At 45.8% G+C, this 17,794-nt stretch overlaps 1 protein-coding gene across 2 annotated transcripts in view; it reads left to right on the top strand.

Annotated features, from left to right (window-relative positions):
* Positions 1-66: 66 nt before the first annotated feature.
* The window catches only part of NELFB (negative elongation factor complex member B), a 27,172-nt gene continuing 9,444 nt past the window's right edge, over positions 67-17,794 (top strand). For both annotated transcript variants that reach the window (XM_025211209.1, XM_006029684.2), the window contains exons 1-8: positions 67-200; positions 3,803-3,966; positions 4,392-4,491; positions 5,404-5,634; positions 7,140-7,325; positions 13,708-13,820; positions 14,651-14,753; positions 17,175-17,270. In XM_025211209.1, the coding sequence (XP_025066994.1) occupies positions 99-200; positions 3,803-3,966; positions 4,392-4,491; positions 5,404-5,634; positions 7,140-7,325; positions 13,708-13,820; positions 14,651-14,753; positions 17,175-17,270 (1,095 nt within the window). In that variant the 5' untranslated portion in view covers positions 67-98. The remainder of the gene's footprint in view (positions 201-3,802; positions 3,967-4,391; positions 4,492-5,403; positions 5,635-7,139; positions 7,326-13,707; positions 13,821-14,650; positions 14,754-17,174; positions 17,271-17,794) is intronic.

The raw sequence follows: 17,794 nt of genomic DNA, 5'->3' as shown, positions 1-17,794 counted from the left end.
GGGGGGGGGCCGGGGTGCGGGGGGGGGGCCAGCCGAGGGCGGGGGGGGGGCCGTGCCTGAGGCTTCCCGGGCGGGGCGGGGCCAGGCCGGGCGGCGCCATGTTCGCGGGGCTGCAGGAGCTGGGGGTGGCCAACGGCGAGGACCTGAAGGAGACGCTGACCAACTGCACCGAGCCGCTCAAGGCCATCGAGCAGTTCCAGGTGCGGGGCCGGCCCGGGGGACCCTCCTCGCCCCTCCCCGGGGCCGGGGCCTTCCCCCTCCGCCGCCCGCGCCTCCCCGGGCCTGTGGCACAACGCCGCTCCGCACTTCAGCAGCTATAATTATTTTAATTATGGTTTTATCTAGTAGCAGCATGGCTCCCTCTCAGGGTGTTTTAAAGCCTGCGCTCGGGGACGGCGAAAAGCTCCGCTCTTTCTTTTTCTGCCCGTGTGGGAGCGGGGTGCGGGACGCTCGGAGGCAGGGGCGCAGGTCGTAGCCGCCCGGGTCTCAGGAGATCGGCGGGCCAGGTTCATTGGGTGAATCCGACATCGTTTATTAAACCGGCTTAAACAGAATTTTCTTCACGAGCGTTCAGGTTTAAAACCCCTTCGTGGGGCGGAGGAAGCCTGTGCTGGGGGCCCGGGCGCTTCCCGGGTGGCAGGAGCAGTGGGGAAGCCACGGGCCGGGCTGCAGGCGAGACAGGCGGGCAGTGACGATGTCGGAGGGTGAGAAGCAGGCTGGGCAGGGGATGGGGAGAGAAAAGGGGGCTGAATGTAGCAGGTAAATAGTGGGGAGGTACCTGGGGAGTCGGATGTCAGGCAGGTTGCAGTGTGTGGTAAACCCACTGTCTGTATCTAGTCCATGTATTGGTAGCTGTGCTGGTCTGAGACGAGAAGACATACAAAAAACTAGAACTCTTGGTTCCAAAATGATACCTTTTCTTACACCCACTGGGAATAATAATTATTTATTAGACCAGTTGGTCTAATAAAAGGTATCATTTTGGAACCAAGAGTTCTAGTTCTGTCTATTTAATCCATGATTTTTAGTATCCAGGAGGTTGATGAAGTGGAGTTCATAGGCTCGTCTCTAAGTGTTTAGTAAGTTTCCTTTGAGGATCAGGACTGAGAGATTGGAGAGAGACTGGTTTTCTTGTGAGAAATGTGCCCCCACAGGTACTTGGGTATTCCTGTCTTTGATAGATATCCAGTGTGCGTTCATTCTGGGGTGCACTTGTTGTTTGTTTTCTCCTACATATTTTCCATCAGGGCATGTGGTGCACTGATGAGAGAGATCACATTTCTGGAGGTGCAGCTGTAAGGTGCAGGGATGCTGATGGCTCTGTTGTGGGGTGTAGTAATAGTGGGGGTGGTGGAGATGTGTTGGCAGGTTTTGCATTTCTTGTCATGGCACGGTCTGGATCCATTCGGTGTGTTCTGGGCCATAGGAAGTTTGCTTCTGGTGATGAGGTTAACGAAGTTTGGTGCTTGGTTAAAGGCTAGGATGGGTGGTTCTGGGAAGATCTCTTTAAGAATTGGGTCTTCTTCTAGTATGGGTTGTTTGAGGATTTTCCGTATGGGTTCTCAGGAGGGATGATGTATCGTAACCAGCAGTGTGTCATTCACGGGGGGGTGTCTTCTGTACTGCTGCAATTCCTCACGTGGTATCCAGGCGGCTCTTTCAAACGTGTGATCTATCTTGCATGCAGACCAGCCCAGCCTCTGGCTTCTTTACTATTCCCTCCATCCAGAAAGAGCACACGCCAACTGCTGAGGCTTCCTCAGCCTGACAAAAGGTTTTTAAACCCAAAAGCTTGGTAAAATTTTTTTTCCCCAACTATTTAAGTTAGTCTAATAAAAGATATCAGATTCACCCAAAGAACCTTGTCTGCCTAAAGGTGGGGGGGTGTGGTGGCCCCCCTGCACCACCCCTGCCTGGCGCCCCCAGAGCACACGCAACACTCGAGTTGGACCTGATTATCTCGCAAGGTCCCTTCCAGCCCCTAACATCTATGAAATCTATGAAAACAAATATGAAATGTTCACAGATTCATAGATTGCTAGGGGCTGGAAGGGACCTTGCAGATCACTGGGTCCGGTCCCCCTGCACTAGGCAGGAAAAGACAGTTGGGGTCAACTGACCCCAGTGAGGTGACTGTCCAGTCTCCTTTTCAAGATTTCCAGGGTAGGTGACTGCACTACCTCTGGAGCAAGTTTATTTCACAGTCTGGACACCCCAACCGTGAAGGAGTTTTTCCTGGAACTGAGCTTGAAGAGGCCTTCCAGGAGTTTATAGCCATTGCTCCTGGTCTTCCCCAAGGGTGCCCTGGTGCACCGAGTTCTTGATGTAGTCCCTTGATATGGTGGTAAGCTGCTACCAAGTCCCCTCTCAGCCTTCTCTTCTGTAGGCAGAAGAGACCCAAACCCCTCAGCCTCTCCTCGTATGGCTTGTCTTGCAAGTCCCCGATCATACAAGTGGCTCTTCTCTGGACCGTCTTGAATCAGATTGATACAGTTGTCCAGTGGGTTTTCAAAATGTAATAGTCACATGCATTTGCCTTCCTGACATAAAGTCCTTAATGCGGTTACATCATGTGATGAAACCTCCCAGAATAGAGTCAAACGGAGTTGGCAACCCTACTGCCCACCCTCCCTGCCTGTCTCCCCCACAGCACACACAACACCCGCATGGCTCCGGAGAGCAGTGCTGGGAGGGCTGCGGGTGCCAGGCACCCTGCTTCTGCTGCCAGCTGGTGGGGGGCAGGAGCCTGATGTCCAGGGCCAGATTACCCATAAGCCAAAGTAGGCACTTGCCCAGGGGTGCCAGCATTCTAGTGTTGCAATTTTTTATTGAGGTAAAAATAATAATCATCCTAATAAAATATATATCATGTATAGTATTGTTCATAGAGACAGCGAACAGTGCGTCCATTCCCATATACCACAATACATGTTTGAAACTGTTCTATTGGACTACCCTCAGTACAGGTGAGTGCTAGATGTTGATATATCATTGGCTTGGAAAAGATGAAAGAGTAGATAGGCAGCGCTGAAGATCGTGTGCCGAGGGGCGCGTGAGGTGTGAATCCGGCCCTGCTCATGCCCCTAATGCTGTAGCAGGCCAGGGGGCTCAGTCCCAGCCCAAACTGCTCTGCAGGGGCTGAGCTTTCAGGGCAGCTTGAGCTGGGACTGGAGCTCTGCCCGTAAAATCCTACAGTGTCCTATACACTGCAGTGGGGTAGTAGCTCCTCCTGTGCAAAACGCTTGGAGACAGTAACGTTGTGATTGTTACTGTCTTTCTGATTATGGTTATGAATGTGTCACGTACATTAAAAGGAATTACTACTGATCTAGTTGTAATGGAACACACTGCTTGGCAAAGAGAACAAGTTCCTATAAACTAAAGAAAACCTTGAAAGGAAGAAGAGTTTGTGATATGAAAACCATAAAATAAAATGTAGCTGAGCAGCTTTTAGTGATTCCACAAATTGCTTATCAGAGGGGCTTCCAACAATAGCAGAAATGTTGCGAGAAGTGTGTGGCTGGAGAAGGAGCGTACTTTGAAGGACATTAAGCCAGAACCCCGGTAAATAAAATATTTTGTTTCCTACAGCACCGGTCTCAATACTTTTTGAGCAGCCCTCATATGTAAAAGAAAGAGCTAAGGTTTTCACATTCACAAGGCGTAGGCTTTAAGAACTACACCAAAAATCATGAGAGTTGGCAACATTAATATAAGCTGTGTTACCGCTTTGTTTGTCCTGCTGTAAGTAGTCTGTGTTTCTGCTACAACTCACCATCCTGCTTGGTGCTCATTTTGGCAGACAGAAAATGGGGTCCTGCTGCCATCCCTGCAGTCAGCACTGCCGTTCCTGGACCTGCACGGGACGCCGCGCCTGGAGTTCCACCAGTCCGTGTTTGATGAGCTGAGGGAGAAGCTGCTGGAGAGGGTTTCAGCCATTGCCTCGGAAGGAAAGGTTGAGGAAAGGTGTGTTGCTAATCTTACTGCTGAAGATTAAGTCACTGCATTTGCACAGAACTCCTAAATTAGCCATAGTAAATACAATTTGTAAAGGCTCCTAGGTCCCATAGTAACCTAGGTCCTGAGTAACTTCTTGTATGTGTAACTTAGTCTAGAGGTTCCCAACCCCTGGGCTGCAGCCCAGTACCAGGCCACGAAGGGTTGGCTGCCGGACCAGAAGTCCGGAAGTGACCAGCATAAAGATGACCAGCAGCCAACTCTTTTTTATACTGCAGTTTGCTGCTGTCTGATTTGCCAGTCCACGGTCTAAAAAGGTTGGGAACCACTGACTTAGTCATATTGAGTGGAAAATCCATGGAGCCTGAGCTCCTAAATCACTTAGGAGCTCTGAATATTTTAACCAGCAGCTTCTCATGCTTGCATTTTTCTAGATACAAGAAGCTGGAAGATCTTCTAGAGAAAAGCTTTTCCTTGGTCAAGATGCCGTCCATACAGCCTGTGGTGATGTGCGTCATGAAACACCTTCCTAAGGTAAAAGGAGCATGTGGCTAATTCTCCTGGTTACAGCCTCTTTCAGCCTCTGTGATTAAATGGGCTGTATGCCACGTGGAAAGTCTTTAAGTTTGTAGCTGACTGGTAAGGAATTTGGCTTATGAGTTACTTGAGTCTGATGGAAGTTAACAGTGGCATGTATAGCAGGGGCGGGCAGTTATTTTGGGCGGAGGGCTGCTTACTGAGTTTTGGCAAGCCATCAAGGGCTACATGGCAGGCAGCCAGGGGCAGATAAATATTAATTTTCTAAATTTTTTAGGGGCCCTGCGAGCCGGATAGAATCAGCCCACGGGCCGCATTTTGCCCACCCCAGATGTACAGGATAGTTAAAAAATATTTCATGTTGTCTAAAGAAGCTTTTAATTAGAGAAAGATGTCTTTCTAATCTTAAAAAGTATATGAGCTATCTACCCCACAAAACAGAGCAAGATTTCTGGTGGGTGAGCTTTTCTATAACTAGTTTCAATGTTCATGGCAAGTGAAAATAAGATTTTAAGTATTCAGTCAAATTTATAAAGCAGCCAGATTTCTGGGAAAAGGCACTTAAAAGGAAATAAGGCACAGTGGTATCTTGAAGGTACTTACTTCAAAAGTGCTACTGTAGGCTGTTGAATTTTGAATCGGCACACTAGATAGCAGTGTTCTCCTTTTAAGGAGGAAAACACTTGCTTCAGAACTAGGAGGAAAACAGGGCTTTTCTGGTTTCTATAGGAAGCCAAATGCCTTAAAGCGATGATGTAGTAGAGAGGCAGGGGAAAGGAAGGACAAGTCATTTGTGTTTCCTTGGGTGGTAATTACTCTATGGAAATCATAGATGCATCCAAGATTGTGATTCACATCTATCCAATGGTCTACACGATACCATTTTGACTCTGCATTGTTGTTTGCCAGGTCCCTGAAAAGAAGCTGAAATTAGTGATGGCAGATAAGGATTTGTACAAAGCCTGTGCTGTGGAGGTGAAGCGCCAGATCTGGCAGGATAACCAGGCCCTATTTGGTGATGAAGTGTCTCCATTGCTGAAGCAGTACATCTTGGAGAAAGAGAACATTCTGTTCAGTAGTGATATTTCTGTGTTGCACAACTTCTTTAGTCCATCTCCCAAAACAAGACGTCAGGGAGAGGTAGGAGCAAGGACACCTGTTACAAGGGAGTTGTGAATAGAAACCCTTCATTTCTGTTACATAATACAAACATGTTTGGTCCTTCTGTTGTCATGATCAGATACTTGAGTCTCCATCGGGCCTTACAACTGTGTTCCCAACTGCAAAAAGTTTACACGAGCATTCTGTCTACCCATTCCACCTATAACTTACCCCCTTGTCTTTACAAGTCTCAAATCATCAGATTAATTTTTATTTAGTAAATACATATAATGGCTAATAATTATTATTTTTAAAGCCCCACTGAGTTCAGTAATTGGTTAATGTTTAGGTTAAACAATGTAAATGCAGTTTCTCTTAAATAGCTAGTAAAAAAAAATCATGTTTTTTTACCCCCCGAATCTGTTTATCAGTTTGGATTGTAATACCAAGTGTACTGTGTGTAATATCTGGGCACCTATGGCTAAATCAAGATTTCGTTTTTCTGTATTTTTCTTTGTTTCATATTAGCAGCATACAATAAGAGTCCAACCAAAAAAAAAACATTTTTGTAAAAATAGGAAAGCAGCATCAAGAGTTGTGGATGGTGTGATTTTTTTTTTTTCTTCTCTTAGGCCAGGCATTCACACCTCTTGCTATGCTACATGTGCAGGACAGGAGGCGCAATTATGGGATCCCAATCGCACCCTGTTGCTGGTGCAGGGGGAGCATGATCCCAGGCTCCACCTGCACCATCAAGTAGCATGCCGGGTGCCTGGTATACTCCTAGTTTGGAATACCAATCAGCTGACATGCTCCCAGCCAAAGTAGCACAGTGGAGCCCTTCAAACTCTGATGTGCTCCTGCAGCTGGGAGCACCAGTCAGTTAATCGGCACTGGCCACACTAAATTTAAGGAGCAATGGGAACCAACCACAAAGTTATTACGCCCATTTTGTGTAATAACTGTGTGGCTTATTCTTTGTTTTATTGTACCATTAATTGCATGAACGTTTGGCCAGTTTACTATTTAAGATGTGATTAACTGGTTAATCTTGTCATAAGTGTAATATCTTCCAGGGGCTTTAGTGTTATCCTTTGCAGTTGGATTTTATGTGGAATATGCTACAGTGATAGGCTAAAATACAAAGCCCTAAGATAAAAATAGTAAGTATTTCAATTAAATGTGCTTCAATCTTAACTTTGTGACTGTCTTTCCCTGATTATAGTTATTAATGCATCATGTACATTAAAAGGGATTACCACTGATCTAGTTGCAGTGAAGCACACTGCTTGGCAAAGAGAACAGAAGTTCCTATAAACGTTGTGCATTTTTAATGTTCTTCCACTATAGCTGTAAAAGACTTGAAAAATATGAGCTGAAATAGAAATTCTGTTGAAATATTGAAAAAAATTGGTGTGAAATAGCAACCATTTATTTTAATTCTGGTATTCTACAACAGTTGAGGAAGAATTAAACATTTCTAAAGCTACGGTTATAATATCTTGGATACAAAATGTACGTTTTTGTTTTTTCCCCCATTTTAGGTGGTTCAGAAACTGACACAGATGATTGGGAAGAATGTGAAGCTCTATGACATGGTGTTACAGTTCCTAAGAACTTTGTTTCTTCGGACGAGGAACGTCCATTACTGCACACTGCGGGCAGAGCTACTGATGTCATTGCATGATCTGGACATTAGTGAGATCTGCACTGTCGACCCTTGCCACAAGGTACAGTGTGCTGGGGTTGGCAAAAATATTACTTTGGAATGTTCTGTCTGAGCAGATTTCATGTATGATTGCTGCCTTTAAGATCTCCAGAGCAGAGAAGGTGTCTCCTTTGGCAATGGAAGAAGGTCTAAGCCTCAAATTTGAAATTCTCATATTCCTTGGAAACTCAGGTGCAAAACACATCTGGGTTAATTAAGCCCCCACTAAGTCTTTCACTGTAGATAAATTGTTCGTCATGTAGTTTATGGTACTTAATATGAAAAAATCAGTATCCCATTGAAACAATATCACAGAAAGTTACAGTTGGAAGGGACCTCAAGAGGTCATCCAGTCCCACCCCCTGCTCAAAGCAGGACCATTCCCAACTAAATCGTTCCAGCCAGGGCTTTGTTTAGCTGGGTCTTGAAAACCTCCAAAGATGGAGATTCCACCACCTCTCTGGGTAACCTGTTCCAGTGCTTCACCACCCTCCAAGCGAGAAGATTCTTCATAATATCTAACCTAAACTTCCCATGGTACAACTTGAGACCATTGCTCCTTGTTCTGTCATCTGCCACCACTGAGGACAGTCTAGCTCTATCCTCTTTCGAACCCTGCTTCAGGTAGTTGGAAGCTGCTATTAAATCCCCTTTCAGTCTCATCTTCAATAAACCCAGTTCCCCCAGGCTTTCCTCATAAGTCATGTCCCACCTCCCCCTCCTCCTCCCACCTTTTTTGTTGCCCTCTGCTGGACTCTCCAATACCTTCACATCCTTTCTGTAGTGAGGGGCCCAAAACCAAACACAGTACTCCAGATGTGGGCTCAGCAGCACAGAATAGAGGGGAATAATCACTTCCCCTGACTTACTGGCAGCACGCCTACTAATGCAGCCCAGTATGCCGTTAGCCTTCTTAGCAACAAGAGCACACTGCTGGTTCATATTCAGCTTATTTGTCCACAGTAACTTCCAGGTCCTCTTCTGCAGAGCTGCTGCCCAGTCAGTCAGCCCGCAGCCTGTACTGATGTATGGGATTGTTCCATCCTAAGTGCACGACTTTGCACTTGTCCTTGTTGAACCTCATGAGATTTCTTTTGGCCCAATCCTCCAATATGTCTAGGTCTCTCTGAATTCTAGCCCTACCCTTCAGTGTATCTACTACTTCCCCCAGCTTGGTGTTGTCTGCAAACTTGCTGAGGGTGCACTTCTTCCAGGTTGTTGTCAAAGACATTGAACAAAACCAGCTGCAGGACCGACTCCTGGGATACTCTGTTTGATACCAGCTGCCAACTAGATATCAAGCCATTGATTACTACCCTCTGAACCTGGTGCTTCAGCCAGTTTTCTATCTACCTTATAGTTCATTCATCCAGCCCATACTTCCTTAGCTTGCCTGCAAGAATGTTGTGAGAAACAGTAGCAAAAGCCTTGCTAAAATCAAGGTACACTACATCCACTGGTCTCCCCACATCCACAGAACCAGTCACCCTATTATAGAAAGCAATCAACTTGGTCAGGCATGACTTTACCTTGGTGTGAATCCATACTGACTGTTCCTAATCACCTTCTTCTCCAAGTCCTTCAAAATGGATTCTTTGAGGATCTGCTCCATGATTTTTCCAGGAAGTGAGATGAGGCTGACTGGTCTGTACTCTGGATCCTCCTTTTCCCCTTTCTTAAATCTGGGCACTGTGTTTACCATTTTCCAATCATCCAGGACATCTCCTGATTGCCATGAGGTTTCAAAGATGATGGCCCATGGCTCTGCAATCCCATCAGCCAAGTCCCTCAGCACCCTCAGGTGCATCCCATCCAGCCCCATGGGCTTGTTTATGTCTAGCTTTTCTAAGTAGTCCCTAAGGTGTTCTTTCACCACTGAGGGCTGCTCATCTCCTCCCCAAACTGTGCTGCCCAGTGCAGTAGTCTGGGAGCTGACCTTGCCTGTGAAGACGGCAGCAAAAAAGGCATGGAGCACTTCAGCGTTTTTGCATCCTCTGTCACAAGGTTGCCTCCCCCATTCAGTAAGTGATCCACACTTTCCCTGATCCCCCTCTTGCTACTGACATACTTAGAGAAAACCTTCTTGTTACCCTTCACATCCCTTGCTAGCTGCAACTCCAATTGTGCTTTGGTTTTTGTGACTTCATCCCTGTGTGCCCGTGCAATACTCTTATATTCTTCCCTAGTTATTTGTCCAAGTTTCCACTTCTTATAAGCTTCCTTTTTGTGCTTGAGTTTACTGAAGAGTTCCCTGCTAAGCTGAGCTGGTCTTCTGCCATACTTGCTAGTCTTCCTGCACATGGAGATAGTTTGTTCCTGCACTCTCAGTAAGGCTTCTTTAAAATACAGCCAGCTCTCCTGGACTCTTCTCCCCTTCAGATTGGCTTCCCAGGGGATCCTGCCCATGAGTTCCCTGAGCAAGTCAAAGTCTGCTTTTATGAAGTCCAGGAGCCTTAGTCTATTGCTCTCCATGCTTCCTTTCCTCAGGATCCTGAACTCTATCATCTTGTGGTCACTGATGCCCAAGTTGCCATCCACTACTACATTCCCCATCAATTCATCTCTATTTGTGAAGAGCAGGTCAAGAAGAACATGGCCCCTAACTGACTGCTCCAGCACTTGCACCAGGAAGTGGTCCCCAGTACTCTCCAAAAACTTTATCTGGATTGCCTGCGCACTGCTGTATTGCCCTCCCAGCAGATGTCAGGGTGATTTGAAGTCCCCCATGAGAACCAGGGCCTCTGATTGGGAAGCTTCTGTTAGCTGTTTAAAGAAAGCCTCATCCACTACTTCATCCTGGTTTGGTAGTCTATAGCACACGCCCACCACGATATCACCCTTGTTGCTCTCCCCTCTGACCCTAACCCAGAGATGTTCAACAGGCCTAGCTCCAGTTTCATTGTGGAGCTCTGAGCAATCATACGGCTCTTTTACATAAAGTGAAACTCCTCCTCATCTTCTCCACTGCTTGTCTTTCCTGAACAGTTTGTATTCATCCATGATGGTGCTTCAGTCCTGTGAGCAGTCCCACCATGTCTCTTATTCCAATCACATCATAGTTCTTGGACTGTGCAAGGACTTCCAGTTCTTCCTGCTGGTTTCCCAGGCTCTGTGCATTCATGTACAGGCACCTGAGGTAACTAGTCGATTGCCCTGATTTCTCAGGAAGTATGAGAATACCTCCTCTGTTGTCCCCTCCTGCTTGCTCTTCCTCCAGGTCTCCTGCTTCCCCACTTACCTCAGGACTTTGGTCTCCATCCCCTGGCGAACCTAATTTAAAGCCCTCCTCACTAGGTTAGAGAGCCTGTCTGTAAAGATGCTCTTCCCTCTCTTCATCAGGTGGATTCCATTTCTTCCGAGCTTAAAAGAACATCCCATGGTCAAAGAAGCCAAAGCCCTGCTGATGACACCACGTGCACAACCAGGTGTTGATCTGCAGGATACACCTGCTCCTTCCCAGGCCTTTTCCCTTGACTGGAAGGATCAATAAGAACTCAGCCTGAGCCCCAGACCCCCTCGCCCTGGCACCCAGAGCCCTGTAGTCACTTTTGATACACTCAGGGTCTCCCCTGGCAGTATCATTGTTGCCCACATGGATGAGCAGCATGGGATAGTGGTCAGAGGGCTGGATGAGCCTTGGTAGTCCCTCTGACATTTCAGATCTCAGTTCCGGGCAAGCAGCAGACTTCACAAGACAACAGCTTAGATCGGCAGATGGCTCCCTCTATCCCCCGCGGAAGGTAGTCTCCAACCACCATCACTTGTCGCTTCTTCGTGGCGGTCGTCACAATCCTTCCCACCTTGGTGAGGCCTGTCCTATCCTGCCCCACCAGTGGAACATGCTTCTGCCTCTTCATTACTAGGGTTGCATATCCATTCTCTAGATGAACGACTGCAGGTGGAGGTAGAGATCTCTGCTTGCTGCCGGAAGTCACAAGCCTCCAGCTTCCACCCTCTTGGGTGTCCATGTCCTCTCTCTTTTCTAGCGCTGCATCTGGCATTTCTTCCTCCACAGTCCCGGAGGTCTCCTTCAGCATCGAATCAATGTACTCATGGAGAGAGTGTATGGATGCTGCCAGAACGCTCAAGGTACTAGCTTGCCACCACTTCCTTGGTCAAAATTTCCTTCTTGTAAATGCATAGTACTTCACTTAATGTGGTGGCTTTTAGCCAGAAGTGGTTGCATTTCATTGGTGTTGTGTACATAATTTGTAAAGTTCTGTAGATCTTGAAGATTAAAAGCATATAATTATTAAAATGTAGCATATTTTTATGTGGTACCTGAAACTGAGTGAGAGCTCCTTTCTGAATAGATAGTCACAGTTTCTCTTTTTTAAAAATTGCTTAAATATAATTAACAGCTTTTCAAAAACATTAAGAAAAAAAAAAGACAAATATTTCATTTGGATCAATTGAGACTTTTCATCCAGATTTCCAGTGTAAATTGGTAGTAGAGTTAGGGATAAAACCCAGATCAGCTGATATGTTGATATTCACTGTTGTCATTAAGCTGTTGTATCTTTGTTGAGTACCTGTTGCATCATATGCATATAACTCCCCATAACAGAATCATAGAAAATGAGGGTTAGAAGGGACCTCAGGAGGTCATCTAGTCTAGCCCCCTGCTCAAAGCAGGACCAGCCCCAACTGGATTGTGCCAGCCAAGGCTTTGTCTAGCTGAGTCTTGCAAACCTCCAGGAATGGAGATTCCACCACCTCTCTAAGTAGCCTATTCGAGAGTGTTTTCCTAATATCTAAACAAAACTTCCCTTGCTTCAATTTGAGACCATTGCTGCTAGTTTTGTTGTCTGCCACCACTGGGAACAGTCTAGCTCCATCTTCTTTGTAACCACCCTTCAGGCAGTTGAAGGCTGCTGTTAAATTCCCCCCTCAGTCTTCTCTTCTCCAGACTAAATGAGCCCAGTTCCCTCAGCCTCTCCTCAGAAATCATGTTCCCCAGGCCCCTAGCTATTTTCATTGCCTTCTGTTGGACTCACTCCAATTTATCTACATCCTTTCTGTAGTGAAGGGGCCCAAAACTGGACACACTACTCACTACTGTGGCCTCATCAGTGCTGGTAGTGCTCCTACTAAAGCAGCCCAGTATGCTTGTTAGCCTTCTTGGCAACAAAGGCACACCATTGGCTTATATTCAGTTTACTGTCCACTGTAACCTCCACTTCCTTTTCTGCAGAGCTGCTGCTTAGCTAGTCAGTCTCCAGCCTGTACCGGTGCGTAGGACTGTTCCATCCTAACTGCAGGACTTTGCACTGGTCCTTATTGAACCTCATGAGATTTCTTTTGGTTCAATTCCCCAATATGTCTAGGTCACTCTGAATCCTAGCTCTACCCTCCACTGTATCTATTATTCCCCCCAGCTTGGTGTCATCTGCAAACTTGCTGAGGCTGCACTCCATCCCATCTTCAGAATAAAACCGGCCCCAGGACCGACCCCTGGGGCACTCGACTTGATACCAGCTGCCAACTAGACATCAAGCCATTGATTACTACCCTCTGAGCCCAACTATCGAACCAGAGTTGAAAATGAGATCTGTTCACATTAAGGCGATGTACAAACGTTCAGTTTCTCCAGGGATAATCCCTGCTGTCTCAGGAGAAACTTTGAGTGTACAGATGTTTATAATTTTTCTCCTAAAGTAAAAGTGGCCACTCTGGGAGAAAAATAACTTTGGAACAACCTGTAAATCTGAGGTAATACTTGTTTTAGGGAGGTGAAATAGTGAATCTGGGTGAATGTGCTGTGGAACAAGTTCACAAAATGACTTTTTTTCTGTATTTGAAATCCTGATGCATTTCCTCTGCTGCTGATGTCAGACCCCCATTAGAATTTCTCAGCACCCACAAGACTGTGGAAGCAGCAGGTACAGCTGGGCAGAGATCAATAAATTTGTGTCCTTGTTCTGCATCACTGAGAGATTTGGATGGAGGTGCCTTCCTTCAGGGGGGTGTGATTCCCTATTTGTTACCTTCAGGCAGTTTCCTGCTCAGCATTTAGGTTTTTGTAGATCACCCTTCTGAGGTGCCAGGCTCTCCCTATCGTCGCTAAAGGATGTGTAAGTGCCTAACTCCATTTCTCTGAAACATCCCACTGTGGCCAGGTGTCTGATTTTTAGGTATTTATTGCAATATCTAAATTGGAGGTGCCTAAGGTGTCTTTCTGGATTTCATTCTAAGGCTACAGTTTTTGAAAACTCTATACGAGTCTTCATGTGAGAGACATGTAATGGTAAAGCCTATACAACCTCTGGGGTGGGAAAGGCTTCTGCAGTTGTATTTAATTAAATAGTGAACCACCAATATTACAGCGAAATCCTTCAATGACTCCTATTCTAATGCCAGTGTAGAAGCCATGGGCATGTTAAGCAAGTTTCCTATGTTTGCAGTTCACCTGGTGCCTAGATGCCTGTATTCGGGAAAAGTTTGTGGACAACAAGAGAGCTCGGGAATTGCAAGGTTTTCTGGATGGGGTGAAGAAAGGACAAGAACAAGTATTGGGGTGAGTAAGTTGTTTCACTTAAGAATTGTTAATGATACTTTCAGTAGCCACAGTGGCTGACAGTTAAATCAGGACTATATAGAGGAATTTTCTAATGCATTCATAGGATGGTGGGTTTACTCATTATCCCGCTTTCAAGGTTTAATTCTGGCCACTGCCCCTTAATTTAAAAATCAAAAGGATATTTGCCAGATACAACTCGGTTCATTAACTAAATACAGTAAAAGCTCTTTTATCCAACATCCCTTGGGAATGGGGGACACCCGTTAATCAAATATGCCGGTTAATCAAATGTGCACCGTCTGGTGCACTGCCCAGTGTCAGTGTGCCGGGGGACAGGGAGTGGGGCCCCACGCAGGCTGCTTTGTCCCGGGCCGTGGGCCAAAGAAGTGACAAAGAAAAACTCGGCTTGCGGTGGCAAAACCAGAAGTCCCCTGGAAGTGATACTTCTGGTTTTGCTTTTGCCCCGTCTCTCGGATGCCAGTTAGTAGAGTTTTCCGGCTAATAAAGTGCCAGTTAACACAACTTTTGGTGTACCTAAAAGTGGCCAAAGGTAGAAATACAAATTAATAGAACAGGTGAAATTGTATCATAATAATTTTTATTCTTTGTCTTCCTCCCCCCACTGAATCTTTTATCGCAGAGTATCCTTTTTTAGATGCCTTGAAGCTGTATATAGTCTCTCTCACATCTGACAGATTGTGCAACTAAACAAGAGACATGATCAAAGGTCTTGTCTAAACAAATTTATTCTTGGGTAACATTCATCCTATGGCTGAATGTGAAATCAGGTTTTGTTCTTTATTATTTGTGACTTTGTTTCCTTCCAGGGATTTATCCATGATCTTGTGTGATCCCTTTGCCATTAACACCTTGGCTCTGAGTACTATAAGAAACCTACAGGAGCTAGTTGGGCAAGACACCTTACCCAGGGTAAGTCTGAGAGATCTACGGAGAGGTCACACTTAAGCCCTGTTCTGATCACAATTCAGTTGCAGGGTTGGATCTCCCCAAGTTGACTGTCCATTTTCACCTTGCTCACTATGAACTAGATGCATAGTAAGCCCTTACAATTATGAATTGTTGCAGGTAACTGCTTTCTGCCTGCTTAAATCCTCCTTAGAATTGCAGAATCCTTTATTATGTATCTAAAATTAATATGGGGCTTGTTTTACACTGTGCTAAGCTGTAGGTGATATACTAAAGTCCAAGTCCTACTGAGTGGTATAACTAAAGAGAGTTATTTTTACTGTACACGTAATTTTAAGCGGCACTTAGACATTATGGTGATGGGAGCCGTGTCAAGGATCTAAGTAGTCAGCCACTAGGGGTGTGCAAAATGGGCCCTATTCAGTTCAGATCCCAATTCAGCCCAAATTGGGGACAGTGATTCGATCTGTTGATTCGGATCATTGTCCCCAATTTGATTTGGCCGAATCCAAATTGTCCCAGCCACCAGCAGAGGGTTTGGGATCGAGAGTACGGTTGGGGGTAGAAAGGTAAGAAAAGTTTATTGACTTAACAAAAACACAACTACACGTAATATACTAAGACAGATAACGACAGAGGATAATAATTTGCGTCGGCAACTTATCAGCAGTCCCCTCTGATGTACAAGTTTCTCTTTTCACAAAGCTCAATGAATTCAGGCGTCTCCGATCAGCACTGTCCGAGAGGTACTGGGAAGGACCCTGGTATTCCGTCCTTGGGCTCCTCAAGACCCACGGGCCCGCTGATCCAGGTCAACAGCTAATTAGTAGTTCCTTTCACAGAGCTGTGTCTTCTAAATGATTTCCGGATGTGCCAGCCAATTTATAACTTCTGAGCTATGCTGATAACTTACAGCCATTCAGATTCTTTTTACTTCAACTGTCCTTAGACTGACCAATAGCAGTACAAGCCTTGCATTCTTTTGATAAGGTTAATTTTAACTACGCCACAGGGCCTTACTACTTCAAGGCTTTGTTTACTAGGCCTTACTTTATACAAGGCTTTACTACATCTTAGACTTTAATTAGGCTCTTAGCAACAACATATAGCTTAATATCTAAACAAATGACAGAAAAACACTTGGTCTAATCTTCATAGAGCCTTCAGCAAGCACCTTTATCACACAGACATAATTTTCAGCTGTCACACTCCACCCCTGCGGGGACAGTGATTCGATCCATTGATTCGGATCACTCTCCCTAGTTCAATTTGGCCGAATCCAAATCTGACGATTCAGTGCTGATTTCAGTGATTTGGACACAGGCACAGCTTTAAAAGTTTTTTCTACATACCTTGAGGTAGCAGCGTGGCTCATGATCACTGCAGTGCTGGGGCGGATGAAGCGTCCCACAGCAGTGCGTGGGGCTCTCCAGCATGCTCGGCAGCAGCCCCAGAAGTGGACCAGAAGTAGTTCTGGTCCACTTCTGGGTCTGCCGGGAAGCGCACGGGAAGTCCCCCCGCGCCCCCTGGCCCAGCAATTGGCTGCAGAGGTACTCCAGGTGGCCCCCAGATCCAGGAGGCACCAGTCGCCAAGCCAGGGGGTGCAGGGGGCCCCCAGCACACTCCCCAGTGGACCCGGAAGTGCTTCTGGTCCACTTCTGGGTCTGCTGCCAAGCATGTTGGGGAGCCGCCCCCTGCTTCTGTGGGACGCTCCATGTGCCCCAGCACCACAGCGATCACGAGCCCCTGCTACCTAGAGGTATGTAGAAAAAACGTTTAAAGCTGTCTCTATGTCTGAATAGCCAAATCTGTCCAAATTGTTTTGGAGGGTTCCAGATAGATTCGGAGAGATTAAAGGATCCTCTGATTCGATTCACATTCGGAGATTCGGCCACCAAATCGGGCCAAATCTCCGCTGAATCAAATCGGGGACTGGAGCTTCACATAGCCCTAATAGCCACTCTAGGGATGAAACAGAGGAAATGTTCCTACGTTTCACTGTCAGATTAAATCAAGTTTTACATCATGTTGTAAGCACGCAAATCACTTGGGAATTCAATCTACTAATGTAAATACAACTCTTACTGTCTGTGTACCGTCTTTTCTGGTTTTTTACCTATGCCAGCACAGATCATTTTATTCTATCAGATAATGTGTGTGTCAGATAAATGGGTTTGTGTTCCCGGGGGGGGGGTTAGGTATAAAGCCAATCCTGTGATAGATTTTATATATGTTATGCTGAGTCGTGTCCTGTAGTGCATGCAACTGTTGGAGTCCCTCTTTAGCTTAATGAACAAAGAAACAGTTTCCTCTAGCAGTCTTTGTGATCTGACATCTCTGATAATTCTGCTTAATCCAAGAAAGATTCAACATGTAAAGAAACCAAGAGAAAGAAAATAGTTTTTATTGTACTTGAATTTCTAGGAAAGCCCAGACTTGCTGCTGCTGCTGAGGATGCTGTCTCTGGGACAAGGAGCTTGGGATATGATCGATAGTCAAGTCTTCAGAGAGCCTAAAATGGTGAGCTTTTCTTGGAAATCTGGAATAGCACTTGTCCCTGCTGGTTAAAAAAACACCAGTGTCAGCTTCTCCATGTGCCTCTATAAGCATTTGCCAAATTTGTAAGGGTTGTTTGCCTATACAAACAGGGTGACACTCTACATGAGTGCTCTGTAAACTTTGCCTGGCTTCTTTTGTTCTCCTTGAACATCTAGCCCATAATGCACTTAGAGCCAAGTTTTATTTCTGATCAAACTAGCCCCAGTTGCTCATAAGGCATGGCAGTTTTCACCCAAGTGACAAGATTGTAAAGCATAATTGTGTAAAAAATTGTACTTCTAGGGCTGGCCCCAAATCTAGCAACATACTGACTTGTCATTCAGGGTGAAACACTTGTGTCTTCCAAGTCTTTGTGGTAGGCATGTAATGAAGGTATTTCTGTCAGCCTCTAGAAAAGAGTATTTTGGATTGCTCAGAGGGCTGTCCCTGTACTTTCCCTTTGGCTAGTGCCTAAGGTGGTCTTCGCCAGGCTTGAGAGAGGGTAT

The sequence above is a fragment of the Alligator sinensis genome, unplaced genomic scaffold (assembly GCF_000455745.1).
Source record: "Alligator sinensis unplaced genomic scaffold, ASM45574v1 scaffold323_2, whole genome shotgun sequence".
NCBI lineage: Eukaryota > Metazoa > Chordata > Crocodylia > Alligatoridae > Alligator > Alligator sinensis.
Note: the sequence above shows the minus strand (reverse complement) of the source record. Positions and strands in the feature narration are given on the sequence as shown.